At 37.7% G+C, this 15,050-nt stretch overlaps 1 protein-coding gene across 1 annotated transcript; it reads left to right on the forward strand.

Annotated features, from left to right (window-relative positions):
- Positions 1–699: 699 nt before the first annotated feature.
- On the forward strand, positions 700–1,638 carry LOC141490967 (olfactory receptor 2D2-like). The gene has a single exon (XM_074191423.1). The coding sequence runs from the start codon at positions 700–702 to the stop codon at positions 1,636–1,638; it is 939 nt and encodes a 312-aa protein (XP_074047524.1).
- Positions 1,639–15,050: the final 13,412 nt, after the last annotated feature.

Raw genomic sequence — 15,050 nt, forward strand, 5'->3', positions numbered from 1 at the left:
TCATTATAAATCAAAAGATAGATATGGCAGACAAAAAAGATAGTATGATTTTAGACTACATTAAGAAAGAAAAGAAAAATTTCTAGGATAAGGAAATACTTATTTTTCAAGGCCTCAGAGAGAGGAACTCAAGGCAATAGGAGGAAGTTACAGAACAGATTTCAATATTTTATATGAAAGAGCTTACTCTCACTTAAAGTTAACTAAAAAAGGGAACAGGCCCCTTCTAGTGATCTTTCAGCAAAGGCTATATTCCTCTTGTTGGGAACTCTAGAGGAGATCTTTGCTCACGTAGGAGCCATAGAAAATGTTTTCTGAGGTCTTTTCATGTGAGATTTTGTAGGAATCAGGGGGTACCCAAACTGGAAGTGAGGAAGCAGCATGGAACAAGTCAACAAGAGATCTCAATCCTTGTCCTATCTCTTCTGATTTGATGTTTAATCTTGAGTAAATCATCTTCCTTCTTTGGCCCTTGATAACCTCAGGTGAAAAATGAGGGGTTGAACCAGGTTATCTTTAAAGATCCCTGATACTCTAAAATGAAAGATGCTCTGTTACTAATCTCAGGAAAGGACTTTTCAATATGGGGTTTTCAACCAAGGAACTCAGAGGCCCTGGGTCCCTCTGTCCTTATCCAATACTGAAGTCTCTACACTCCACTATCTTCTTTTTTTCCCTTCCCAGGGTCATACTGTATCAATGTTCCAAGCATCGAACCACAGTTCTGTTACTGAATTTATCCTGCTTGGATTCTCCAGTGACCCTACCTCAAATAGGATCCTTTTCATCATCTTTCTCCTTTTCTACCTCTGCTCAATCTTAGGCAATGGACTTATCATCATTCTGATCTGCCTGGATTCTCACCTCCATACACCTATGTATTTTTTCCTCAGCATTCTCTCCCTAATGGATATAGGCAATGTCACTACCACAGTGCCTCAGATGTTGGTACACCTGATATCCAGTTCTAAAGCCATCTCTTTTGAAGGTTGCTGGCTACAGATGTGTGCATTTGGTGTTCTGGGTCTCTCTGAATGCATCTTCTTTGTAGTCATGGCTTATGACCGTTATGTAGCCATTTGCTTCCCATTGCATTACACACTTATCCTCAACTGGGACCTGTGTGTGCAGTTGGTGGTAGGGACCTGGACTTGTGGTTTCTTCTTCTCCCTAATCCACACAGTTTTTACTATGAGGCTCCCCTACTGTGGTCCTAATATGATAAATCATTACTTATGTGAAGGCCCCTCAATCCGGAGCCTGGCCTGCATGGACACCCATCTTATTGAAATGGTAGACTTCGTCTTGAGCATCTTCATGTTGTTAGTTCCACTGTCACTCATCCTCGCCTCCTATTTCGGCATCACTTTGGCCATCCTCAAGATTAAGTCCACCCAAGGCCGATTAAAGGCCTTCTCCACTTGTGCTTCCCACATCACTGTGGTTACTCTGTACTATGCACCTGCCATATACATCTATACGAGGCCCAACTCCGGCCACTCTCCAGAGAGAGGTAAGCAGGTCACACTTTTCTACAATGTGTTCACTGCCCTGCTCAACCCTGTGGTCTACAGCCTTAGGAATAAAGATATAAAGGCAGCATTCATCAAGGTAATAATGAGGAACAGGGTAGACTGATGAGTAGAGAGCCTTGGAATGAACTATTCTTTCCTTTTTATCAATTTTTAAATTTTTTAAATTTAATTTTTTAATTTTTTTTGAGTTTCCCAATTCCTCCCATGCTAGGAGTAGACATCACTCATGGTCCCTATCCCAGTGCTAATAAGCACCTTTTGACCCATTCCATTTTTGATCTGGACTGATTTGCCCATCCATAGACAGCCTGGTTTCCTCATCCTTGGCATGTTACCTACAGCATGCATATAATATCATCTGTCTTCAAGATTATCCAGAACAAAACTGATTTCATCTCAGTTCTCATCATTCTCATTACCAGAAGTGGCATGGATAGATAAGGGCTAGGCTTAGCTTTTGCATCACTTCTCAGACAAAACTTAAACCCACAGAATTCCTCCTCATCTATCACTTCAGAGGATAAATTTTGCCTTTGCTCCCTCACAGGATTATTGTCAGAAAAGTCCTCTGCAGTCTTTAAAGTGCCACTGATGATATCTGAGTTATTATAATTACTCAATACTGATGATACACAGATATATGGAAGGAGTCAATCATAAGGTGTTAATGAAGTCTTTACTACATAACTCTCCTGGTGCCAACTTTCAGGAGACACTACTAAAGATCATTAAGTAATCGCTGCCCTCAACAAAAGTGGAAAGAAAATTTACCTGAAGGAAATAATTAGACACAATACAAGTATAGCTCCTTCTTGGCCAGGTTCTCACGGGAAATGCAGTTTTTGCCACCTGGAAGAAAGGTCAAGAAGAGCAGAACACATAGAATCCTGGGAACATTGGAGCCTTGGGACTTGATGCCCACAGTAGAAGGCTAGAAAAGGATGGTGCTGACTAGAACTGAATATAATCTTGAGCAAGTAGACCCTCTACAGCTCCTGGATGCACCTAAGGACTGACCTACCTGGAGAGAATTGACTGTCTCCTCTCCACTTCCTTCTCCCCTGTTTCAAGAGACCCTAGAGGGGGCAGTTAGATGACGCAGTGGATAGAGTACTGGGCCCTGGAGTCAGGAGGGCCTGAGCTCAAATCCAACATCAGACACATAATAATTACCTAGCTGTGTGACTTTTGGCAAGTCATTTAACCCCACTACCATGCAAAAACTAAAGAAAAATAAAAGATACCCCGGAACAATTGGATCTGGTATCCTTACACATGTTTGTTTGATGTATGTGCTTTGATTATAAAAGCTACATTGCTACATATGAACAAGCAAATTATCATTTCATTTTGAGTGAATGTTTGCTATAAATGAGTATGTCATGGGAGCAGGAGGGGAGGGAGGAAAAAACACACCTCTGAGCATGTGGTCTTAATCTCAACCATGACCTTATATTGAAGCTCTTTCTCTGGCTCTGGCTCTCACTCTCTCCCTTTTAATCTCTCAATTACTCTCTGCCCTTCTTTCTCTCCTTTATCCCTCTCTCCCCCTTTCCATTTCTTTCTCTCTCATTTTTTGTATGTCTCTTATCTAGTTTTGCCCTGAAAATCTCTCTTCCTTTTCTCTTTTTCTCAGTCTCTCTCAATCTTCCTCTCCCCTTTCCTCTTTCTCTTTCCTTTCTCTCTCTTTTCATCTCTGATTTTCTATCTTTCTCTTTCCATTCCACTTTCTCATTGTTTTGTTTGTCTCTCTGTGTCTCATCTCTGCTTCTCACTATCTGTCTCTGAGTCTCTCTCTCTCTCCATCTCTCTCTCTGTCCCTTTCTGTATTTGTCTCCGTCTCTCTGTCAACTATCTTTGGTTCTATGCGGGTCCCTGTCTCTCTTTGTTTCAGTCTCTGTCTCTTTCTGTCTCTGTCTCTGTCTCTCTGTGTCTGTGTCTCTGTCTCTGTTTTTCTCTCTCTCTCTCCTTTGTTATCCCTTATAGACTATGACTATTGTAGAAGGTGAGTGAAAGCCAAAATTCCAAAGAACTTAACAGGATGAATTTAAAATTTCTGCGTTTTGGCATCTGATTATAAGGTATTAATATACATGGTTAATTCTGGTGTGGGTGTCATGTACTACAGAGAAGATATATAGCTTTCTATTCTCATTCAGTTTTCTCCAGAGGTCTATCATATCTCACTTTTCTAAAATTCTATTCCCTTTCTTAACTTCCTTTTTGTTTATTTTGTGGTTAGTTTATCTTATTCTGAGCAGGAAGGGGTTGAAGCCCTCCACTAATATAGTTTTGCATCTGTTTTCCTGAAAGTCATTTAACTTCTTTCCTAAGAATGTGGATGCTCTACCATTTGATCCATACATGCTTAATATTGATATTACTTCATTGCCTATGTTACCTCTTAGGATGATTTAGTTTTCTTCCTTAGCCCTTTTAAATAGTTATATTTTTGTCTAACTTTGTCTGAGATCAGAATTGATACCCCTATTTTTTTACATTCCCTGAAGCATAATATATTTTGTTCCAATATTTTTTGTTCCCTTTACCTTGTGTATATTTCTCTGCTTCAGATGGTTCCTATAAGGAACATATTGTAGAATTCTGATTTTCAATCCACTCTGATAACTGCTTCTGTTATTTGGGAGAGTTCATCCCATTCACATTCACAGCTATGATCATTAACACTTTATTTCCCTCAATCCTACCTTTCTCCTGTTTATACTTTTCTCTCTCCTTTCCTCTTATCCCTCCTTGCCAATATTTTGTTTCTGGTTGCTTCCTCCCTCAATCTGCCTTTCCTTTCCCCTCTTACTTCCCTGTAGAGTGAGATAAATTTCTATACCCAAATGGGAATGCACATTATTCCCTTTTTCAACTTAATCTACTGAGAATAAGATTTAGTGTTCACATTCTCTCTTCTTTCCTGAAACTATAATAGGTCCTTTGTTCCTCTTAATGTGGTCTTAATTATTCTTTAAAGCCTCTACCTACTTTTCCAATTGCTTTAGTCATGTCTTAATTGTTTTATACCTGTCTCATACCCTCTATCAAAGTATACTCCTTTCAACTATCCTGATAGAAATACAGTTCTCAAGAGCCATAAGCATCATCACATCTGTCTGAATACAATCCCTCCAACTGTTCCAATAGAAATACAACTCTTAGGAGCTAAAGTACCAGTACATCACAATCAATTTATATTCACAACTGTCCTAAGAAAAATATAATTCTCAAGAGTTACAAATATTGTCTTCCTGTGTAGGGATGTAGACAGTTTAGTCTTATTGACTAACATTTTGTTCCTTTCTATTAACTTTTTTTAATTTTATGGTATTTCTCATTTATTTTACTTTAATTTACATTTTATTTATTTACTTACTCACACATATTTTATTTACTTATTACTAAAATAGTCTTATTATAAGAGTAAACATAATCCCCCCTCTCCTCCAAAAAATAAAACCTTAAGAGAAAGAGAAAAAAATGTGCTTCAGTTTGTGTTCAGATACTATCAGCTCTGTCTCTGGGGTGGAGGGCTGGCTAGGTGGCACAGTGGATAGAGCACCGGCCCTGGAGTCAGGAGTACCTGAGTTCAAATCCGTCCTCAAACACTTAATAATTACCCAGCTGTGTGGCCTTGGGCAAGTCACTTAACCCCATTGCCTTGCAAAAAACAAACAAACAAATAAATAAATAAAATAAGTGCATCAGAGAGGTACTTCCATATTTTTCCACAGTTGCTGTTGCTGATTGTAATTCCCTCCATCTATTCCTCCCCATTACCATTTATTATATTTTCTCTCTCCTTTCACTCTGTCCCTCTTCAAAAGGAACCAAGTGGTACAGCAGAAAGAGCATGGGCCCTGAGGCCAGGAGGTCCCAAGCCTACATCCCACCCCAGAGACCCAGCAACCACCCAGCCCAGTGGTCCCAGACAGGCCATCCCATCCCACTACCTTGCATGATCTACCTTCTCCTCTATCACTTACATCACTTACGTCTCCCATGATCTAATTTCTCCTCTATCACTTACATCCCCCTCCCCTCCCCCTGCCTCCTTTCTCCCATTCCTTCCCTCTCCTTTTTCCTCTAGATTTTTATACCCTATTAAGTATGTATGTTGCTTCTTCTCTGAGTCATTTCTGATGAGAATGAAGGCTCTCTCATTCCTCCCCCACTGTCCCTCTCACCCACTTCATTTCAAAAGGTTTTTCTTGACCCTTACATGAAATATCTTAGCCCATTCTACCTCTCCTTTCTCTTACTCCCAATACATTCCCTTTACACCTATTGACTCCATTTTTTACAATATGTTATACTTTCAAATTCGGCTCCTTCCTGTGCCTTGTCTGTATATACTCCTTCTAACTGCTCCAATTAATGAGAAGGTTCATATGAGTATTATCAGCATCATCTTCCCATACAGAAATACACGCATTTCATCATCATTGAATCCCTCATAATTTACCCTTTCTTGTCCACCTTCTCTATGCTTCACCTGAGTCCTGTACTTGGAGATCAAACTTTCTGTTCAGCTCTGGTCATTTCAACAGGAACAATTGAAATTCCCCTATTTCATTGACTGTCCATCTTTTCCCCTGGAAGAGGACGTTCAGCTTGCTGGGTAGTTGATTCTCAGCTGTAAGCCAAGCTCTTGCCTTCCAGAATATTGTATTCCAAGTCCAGTGTAGATGCTGCTAAGTCCTGTATAATCCTGACTGTAGCTCCATGATATTTGAATTGTTTCCTTCTAGTTGCTTATAATATTTCTCTTTGACTTGGGAGTTCTGGAATTTGGCTATAATATTCCTAGGGGTTATTTCTTTTGGATCTCTTTGAGGAGGAAATCTGTGGATTCTCTTAATTTTTATTTTGCCCTCTGTTTCTGGATATCAGGGCAATTTTCCTGTAGAAATTCCTTAAAAGTGAAGTCAAGACTCTAAGTTTTACATTGTCTCTCCTGGATCTGTTTTCCAGATCAGTTATTTTTTCAATGAGATATTTCACATTTTATTCTAGTTTTTCATTCTTTTGGTGTTGAATTATTGTGTCTTGATTCCTCACAAAGTCATCAGCTTCCTTTAGCTTCATTCTACATTTGAAAGAATTGTTTTCTTGAGAGTTTTCTTATCTCCTTTTCCATCTGGCCATTTCTACTTTTTAAGGCATTCTCCTTATTAACTTTTTGGATTGTTATTTCCATTTGACCTACACTAGTTTTGAACATGTTGTTTTCTTCAGCATTTTTTTTGGATTTCCTTGAATAAACTGCTGACTTGGTTTTCATGTTTTTTTCCTGTATCTATCTCATTTCTCTTCCCAATTTTTCTTCTATCTCCGTTACTTGATTTTCAAAATCTTTTTTGAGCTCTGCTATAGCCTGAGCCTATTCTTATTTTTCTTGGAGGCTTTGGATACAGAAGCTTGGACTTTGTCATCTTCTGACTGTTTGGATCCTCCATGGGACCAAAGTAACTGTCTATGATCAGGTTCCTTTTTTTCTGTTTACTTATTTCCCCAACCTGTGCCCTGGTTTGGGGGTGTTTTCCAAGGTTTTGAGTGTTAATGAGATACCCCCACAAGGACCTCAGTTTCTTCAAGGTCTTATGAGAGGCTCTGACTGCTCTCCTGGCCTTTCCTTTGGTCTGTGGATAACCACAAGTACACCCCTCTGCCCTGGAGCTGTGAGGACATTCCCTGCTCTGTTATGGTTCTATGGGGGGCCCAGACTGTGACCTGGATCTGAATATGGACAAAACACTAGAGTCCTGTCCCAGGAACAGAGGAGAGACCTCAATAGTCTCCCCTGAACCTCTTACCTTTTGTGGGCTGAGTGGTGGCTCCCTGCTGGGTGGCTCTATGAGCCTGCTTCTGTTTCCTGGGATCTGAGCTGTGCCAAGGGCCATGGCTGCACTGAGGACCATTCTGGCTCCCCACTCACTCTGGCAGAGGTTTCCCCACTGATCTTCCAAGTTGTGCTTGGTGTTCCCTGGGTTGGCAGGTCAGGAAACTGCTTCTGCTGCCAGGAGCTTGTGCTCCCAGGGACTTAGATGCCCTGTGGGCTGTTTCAGGAAGGCTAGAGCTCCTTCACTCCCACCCAGTGATCCTGGCTGTGCCACCAACCCCTCCAACCCCATGGAATAGAGCCTTCCCATGATCTTCCAGGTTACCTTGGGCTGGAGAATTGCCTCACTAGATCTTTCTGAGGGTTCTGTCTCTCAAAAAATTTAGTTAGAGTAATAATTTTAAGGTTTTTGAAATATTTGGAAAAGAGTTCCTGGGAAATCCTGTCCTCATGTTGCCATCTTGGCTAGGCCCTCTTTTATTTTTTTTAATGCATTCCTTGAGTCTTCTGTTTGGCAAACAAATTTTCTGTTCAGTTACGGTCTTTGAAAGTCCTCTTTTTCATTGAAAAATCCATCTTTTCCCCTAAAAGAATAAGCTGAATTTTCCAGGGCAATTCATTCTTGGTTGTATTCCAAGATCCTTTGCCCTCCAGAATATCATATGCCAGGACTCCAATACTTCATTTTGAAGTTAATAAATCCTGAGTCATTTTTAATATGGTTCCCTGGTATTTAATCCATTTCTTTTTGGCAGCTTGCAGTATTTTTTTCCTTCAACTGAGAATTCTGAAATTTGGCTACAGTTTTCCTGGGAATTTTTATTTGGGAAATCTCTTTCTGGGGGTAATTAATGGATTCTTTCAAGGACCATTTTATCTTCTTGTTCCAGAAAGTTTTCCTTGATAATTTCCTGAAAGATATTGTCTAGACTCTTTTTTCTGATCATGGTTTCCAGGGAGACCAAAAACTTGTAAATTATCACTTCTGGGTCTATATGTCAGTTTGATCATTTTTTTTCTAAGAGGTACTTTACATTTTCTTCTACTTTTTCAGTCTTTTGGTTTTGTTTGGTGGAATCTCGATTTCTCATAGAGTCATTAGTTTCCATTTATCCAATTATAATTTCTTCAGTTAGCTTTAACGCTTCCTTTACCATTTGGCTAATTTTACTTTTAGATGAGTTGCTCCCTTTAGCAGGTGGTCAATTTTACTTTTAAAGAGTTTTCCTTTTCCAGTTAGTCTATTTTACTTTTAAAGATAATGTTTTATTCAGTCAATTTTTCATAATTCTCCTGCATAGTCAGGGACAATTTTAAGGTATCTGTTTTGGAGAATACCATCTGTATCCAAAGAGAGAGCTATAGAGTTTAAATAAAGACAAAAGACTATTACCTTCAATTTTAAAAAAAAGAGTTGTCTTATGTACTACATAATTTTGTTATCTCTTATATTTTTTCCTCACGGATATGATTTTTCTCTCAACAAATTCAATTTTGATCATGAATATTTATTGATTTTGCTCAGGTTTGATGCTTTATTAGCATATCACTGAATAATATGTTTCCTAATAATTGTTTAATTTCTTCTTCAATTAAGGTGAATTTGCCCTTTTCCTTTTTGTTACTGGATAATTTTTTTCATCCGTCTTTTTTTTTTCCAAATCAAAATTTTAAAATGGTTTATCTAACTTGTTGGGTTTTTTCCATAAAATTAACTCCTGGTTTAAATTTACTAGCTCAATAGTTACCTTTCAATTTTATTGGTTTTCAAGATTTCCAATTTGGTGTTTAAATTTGCTCATTCTACAGGTTTTTTTAGTTGTGTGCTTTTATTGTTCTGCTCTCCCTCTATTTTATTGATGTATTTTAAAAAATACATTTTCCTCTAATTATTGCTTTGGTCATATTGCAAAAATTTTAGTTGTCTTATTTCTGTCATTCTCTTGAAAGATGATGAGCTTATTATGAAGGAATAAATTATTTAGTTTCCAATTAATTTTTAATCTATCTTTCCACTGACCTTTGTTAAATGCAATTTTATTGTATTATGACTTTTATAAAAAGCTTCCATTTAATACTTGACTTTCTATATTTATTTTGAGGGTTGTATGCCAGAATACTTGATCAATTTTTGTGAAAGGTGACATGTACTGCTGAAAAGAAGGTATATTCCTTTCTATCTTCATTCAATTTTCACCAGAGGTCTATCATTTTTAACTTTTCTAAAATTCTTTTTAGCTGCTCAATTTCTTTCTTATTTATTTTGTGGTTGGATTTAGTTAGTACTGAGAGGGGGCAGTTGAGGTCCCCCATTAATATAGTTTTGCTGTCCCTTTTCTCAAACTGTTTACACTCTTAATTTCTCCTTTAAAGATTTGGATGCTGTATCACTTGGTGTTTTACTATTGATATTACATTATTGTCTATGGCACCTTTTAGCAAGATGTAGTTTCCTCACTATTGTTCTCTTAGAAACCAGGAGGGATGGGAATTCAAGGAAGCCTGGAGGGATTTGCATGAACTGATGCTGAGTGAGATGAGCAGAACCAGAAAAACACTGTACACCCTAACAGCAACATGGGGGTGATGATCAACCTTGATGGACTTGCTCATTCCATCAGTGCAACAATCAGGGACAATTTTGGGCTGTCTGCAATGGAGAATACCATCTGTATCTAGATAAAGAGCCATGGAGTTTGAACAAAATTCAAGGACTATTCCCTTTCATTTAGGAAAAAAACAGATATCTTATTGTCTGATCTTGTTATCTCTTATACTTTTTGTTTCTTCCTTAAGGACATGATTTCTCTCTCATCACACTCAATTTGGATCAATGTACAACATGGAAACAAAGTAAAAACTGACAGATTGCTTTCCATGGGGGAGAGTAAGATTGGGGGGAAAATTGTAAAACTTAAATAAAATCGTTAATAAAAGAAAAAAATAGATAAAATAAAAAAACAAAAAAGATGTAGTTTCCTTCCTTATCATTTTAATTAGATATGGTTTTGCTTTTGCTTTGTCTGAGATCATATTTGTTGCTTCTTCTTTTTTTGGCTTCAACTGAGGTATAATAGATTCACTCCTGCCCCATACTTTTTCTCTATGTATGTGTCTCTTTGTTTCAAGTCTGTTTCTTGTAAACACATATTGTAGAATTCTGATTTTTAATCCTTTCTGCTATCCACTTCTATTTTCTGGGCGAGTTTATCCCATTCACATCTAACTGTGTATTTCCCTCCGACCTCTTTTTCCTCCTGTTTGTCTTTCTCTCCTTTCACCTTTTCACTCCCCACCACTGTTTTGCTTCTAACCCCTATCTCTCCCAATCTGCCCTTCCCCTTAAATTAGCCCTCTCACAGCTTTCTTAGTAAGGTAAGGTAGATTTCCAAACACAACTGATTGTGTTTGTTATTTCCTTTTTGAGTCAATTTTGATGATACTAAACTTTAAGCATTCCGTGCTATGTATCCAATCTTCTCTACCTCTATAGAAGAACTTTCTTGCCTCTTTTGAGTGAGATAATTTGCCTCATTTCTACCTCTCCCTTTCCTTCTACTCCCAGTGTAATTCTTTCTCCAGTTTTGATGAAATTTTTTGTCATCCTCTCAAGGTCAATTTTGACTCTTTATCTAGGCACACTCCTAACTGCACTCTTAGAGACACAGTTCTCTTTTTCTTGGTTTCTTTAGTTGTTTTTTTAATCAAAGCTTTTATTTTATTTTTTTTTTCAATTACAAGCAGAAATAGCTTTCAACATTCATTCTTTTGTAAGTTTAATTTTCCACATTTTCTACCACCATCCCTTCCCTCTATCTTTCCCACAACAAGGAACAATCTGATATAGGCTCTGTATATACAATCATGTTTAACATATTCCCATAATAATCATGTTGTGAAAAAAAGAATTAGAATTAAGTGGAAAAAAACATGAAAGAAAAAGAAATAACTTAAAAGAAGTTTTGAAAACTGAAATAGTATGCTTTGCTTTATAGTCTTACATACATGCTTTATGCTTTCTCTGTCACATTTTTATAATTCTCTTGATTTTTGATAGTGAAAATAATTTTTTCCTTCAACTTTGGTCTTTTCCTCAGGAAAACTTGAAAGATTTTTATTTCATTGAATAATCATTTTCTCTTTGAAAGATTATGCTCAGTTTTCCCAGGTAGGTGATTCTTTTTTGTAGTACTATCTCCTTTGCCTTCCAGAATTATCATATTCCTCTGATCTGTTGTTGCAACTGCTAAATCCTGTGTAATCCTGACTGAGATCCTGATTTTAAAGTTGTTTCTTTCAGATTATTTTCAATAATTTTTCCTTGACCAGGGAGCTCTGGTATTTGGCTACAATGTTTCTGGAAGTTTTCATTTTGGGATCTCTTTCTGGAAGTGATTGATTGACTCTTTCAGTTTCTCTTTTACCTCTTGTTCTAGTACATCAGAGCAGTTTTCCTTGATAATTTCTTGAAGTATGATGCCTAGAACCTCCTTTTTATCATGGCTTTCAGGTAGTCAACGATTCTTTTTTTTTGTTTTGTTTTTTTTACAAGGCAATGGGGTTAAGTGACTTGACCAAGATCACACAGCCAGTTAATTATTGACTGAGATTTGAACTCAGGTCCTCCTGACTCCAGAGCCAGTGCTCTATCCACTGCACCACCTAGCTGCCCCAGGCCAATGATTCTTAATTTATCTCTCCTGGATCTACTTTCCATCTGAGTTGTTTTTCCAATGAGGTATTTTACATTTTCTTCTATTTTTTCATTCTTTTGATTTTAATTGAATGATTCTTGATGTCATATAGAATCACCAGCTTCCACATGTCCAATTCTAATTTTTAAGGAGTTAAGGAGTTATTTTCTTCACTTAGCTTTTTTTCCTCCTTTCCAATTTGGCCAATTTTATTTTTCAGAGAGCTGTTTTTTTCAGTAAATTTTTTAACCTCTTTTTTTTCCATTTTTTTTGTTTCCTTTCTCAAGTTTTTGACGTTTTTTCATGATTCTCTTGCATCATTCTCATTTTCCCCAATTTTTATTCTACTTCTCTTATTTCATTTTAAAACCTCTTTCTGAGCATTTCTATGAGTTCTTTTGGGGGGCTTGAGTCCAATTCACATTTTTTCTCTGGAGTTTTGCATGTAGGCATTTTTACATTGGTGTCATCTTTTGAGTTTGTATCTTGATCTTCTCTGTCACCAAAATAACTTCTATGGTCAGATTTTTTTTGTTAATTTTTTTGTTGATCTTTTCTAGTTTTTTTACTTATTTTAAAATTTGAGCTCTGTTCCTGAGGTGGAAGGTACACTGTCCCAACCTTCTTCTGCAGGGGACTGTAAGCCCTTTCTGTTGGTGCTACACTGGTACTGCCCTGAGGCCCATAGGGGAACCTAGTGCCTGGTGCTTTACTGAGACTAGAGTGGGATGAAAGATGACTGGCATTCTGAGGACAGCAGGTGTCTACCATGAGGCACATGAAGAATCCCCTTGCTACACCAAGTCCATGGAAGTTCTTGCTGCTAATCTGTTATTTCACAGAGGTGGGGATGTGGTGGTCATGTAGGAAGGTAGTACCACAGGATTCTGCAGATCTCCTGGTACTGAACTGTGATACATGGAAGTTCTGGCATCTACCCATACACCTTGTGCTGCAAGGAGGAAAGTGGGTGATCCTAGTGTTGATGTTTACCCATCTGCCTGATGCCACACTAGAGCTAGGTCTTCCCACTGGTTTGCTGAGATACTTCCTATATTGGACTGGACTGTTCTTTTACCAGAACAAGATACATCTTTCCTATGGACCTTTCAAGTTTCTTGGTTTAGAAAGATTATTTTGTTTTATACCATCTTTTTGCTGGTTCTGTCATTCCAGAATTCATTTGGTGGCACTATTTTTAGTTGCTTGAAAGTGACTGGGAAAGTTCAGGTGATTTCCTGCTTATTTTCCCCATCTTGCCTCTGGAAAGTCCTCTATATTATATTCTTTGAATGAAATATTCATTTTTAATGACAGGAGGATATAATGTATTGATGGCCTCCAGAAGACCTTAAAGTTGGTTTCTAGGTAGGCAATAATATCATTTATACAGCACTTTAAACACTTTTTAAAATGATCTCTTTTTATCCTTATAACAACCCTGGGAAATGGGTGCTGTTTGTGACTTGCCCAGGTCACACAGCTAGTAAGGATCTGGATCAGGATTTGAGCTCAAATTTTCCAGACTCCAGGACTCTGTACACTGAAGCACCTAACTGGACTATATCTTCTAATAGGCTTTAGGCTAAAGAAAGCAATCATTGTAACAATATGCAGAAAGTGAGTTTCCTAAGCAGACTGCGTATGTAAGACACAAGTAATTCAATATAGAGTTTGAAAGGAAAAGAACCCATGAAATGGTTTTGGCCACATTTAAAGCATCCTTCAAAGGGTGGTTTTGTGTTGTCTCTTCTCCTGCTGAGATTGGATATTAAAGACATACTTGACCTTAATGACAAAAGATTATTGCCATAAAACCACCAAACTGAAATTAGACAATCAAGAGATAAGTTAGCTTTACTGTATTGTCACAAGTTTTTTCCAACAAAATTACCATACCTATGGTAATGCCATTAGTGCCTCATTAATTTGAGAAAGACCACACCCAAAAGTCCCAAGGTTTCACACTGTATTCAGACTATCAGGAGAAGACCTGTTGCTTTTTAGATCATGAGATAAAAATGGTTCTAGAAGAGGCAGTGAGAAGGATGTCTTTCCACAACACTTAGCTCTCTATAATCAACATAATGTGCTAGTTATATCATCTTTCATATGTGGTCATGATCATTTTCAATTAGGAAGAACAACAGTCGATCAATCAGTAGTAATGTCTATACCATTAGGAGACCCATAAGATCATGCTTTCACATTAAAGTACCTTCTAAGTTCATCTCAGTTCTTTCCTTCTAATCCTGTTTTCCTGCTGAGGGCTAAGTTACTGTCTCTGACTGTTGATTAAAATCCCAAGGCCAGGATGAAGACACAGGGGCAGGAAGGATCAGGTATACAAATTTTCATCCCAGACAGGACAGAACAAGGATAAGAGTCTTGTTCAATCCACTGTTGCTGGTATTGCTTGTTCCTGATGGTTCACATCATTCTATTTTCCCTAATTTACTTAAACTGATTACTTGAATGTAACCTTAGAATTTAATTAAATGAAATAATGGACTACCTTTGGAAAGCATATAAATGGCCTTTGATTAGGGGCTAGAGTTTTTGAATGATAAGTAATGACTAATATATACCTCTAGATAAAAATCCTTATATCTGGGGAAGGATGAAGTGACAAGTGACTGATGGTAAGATGGTCAATAAACATTTATTAAAATATGCCAAGCATTGTATGGTTACCATTATCAAGTGCAAATATAGAAAGGAAAAAGTAAATTCATATAAAAAGACTATATAGGACACTGTGATATGAAGCTAGAATTGATCAATCTATTAGTGACCCTGATGGTAGAGATTTCAGAACCAGGAAAAGGAGAAAAATGGGGACCATCAAATTTCTCTGGGGGTGGGGGTGGCTAGGTGGCTAGGTAGTGCACTGGATACAGCACTGGCCCTGGAGTCAGGAGTACCTGAGTTCAAATCTGGCCTCAGATACTTAATAATTACCTAGCTGTGTGG

This window comes from Macrotis lagotis, chromosome 1 (genome assembly GCF_037893015.1).
Source record: "Macrotis lagotis isolate mMagLag1 chromosome 1, bilby.v1.9.chrom.fasta, whole genome shotgun sequence".
Taxonomy (NCBI): domain Eukaryota; kingdom Metazoa; phylum Chordata; class Mammalia; order Peramelemorphia; family Peramelidae; genus Macrotis; species Macrotis lagotis.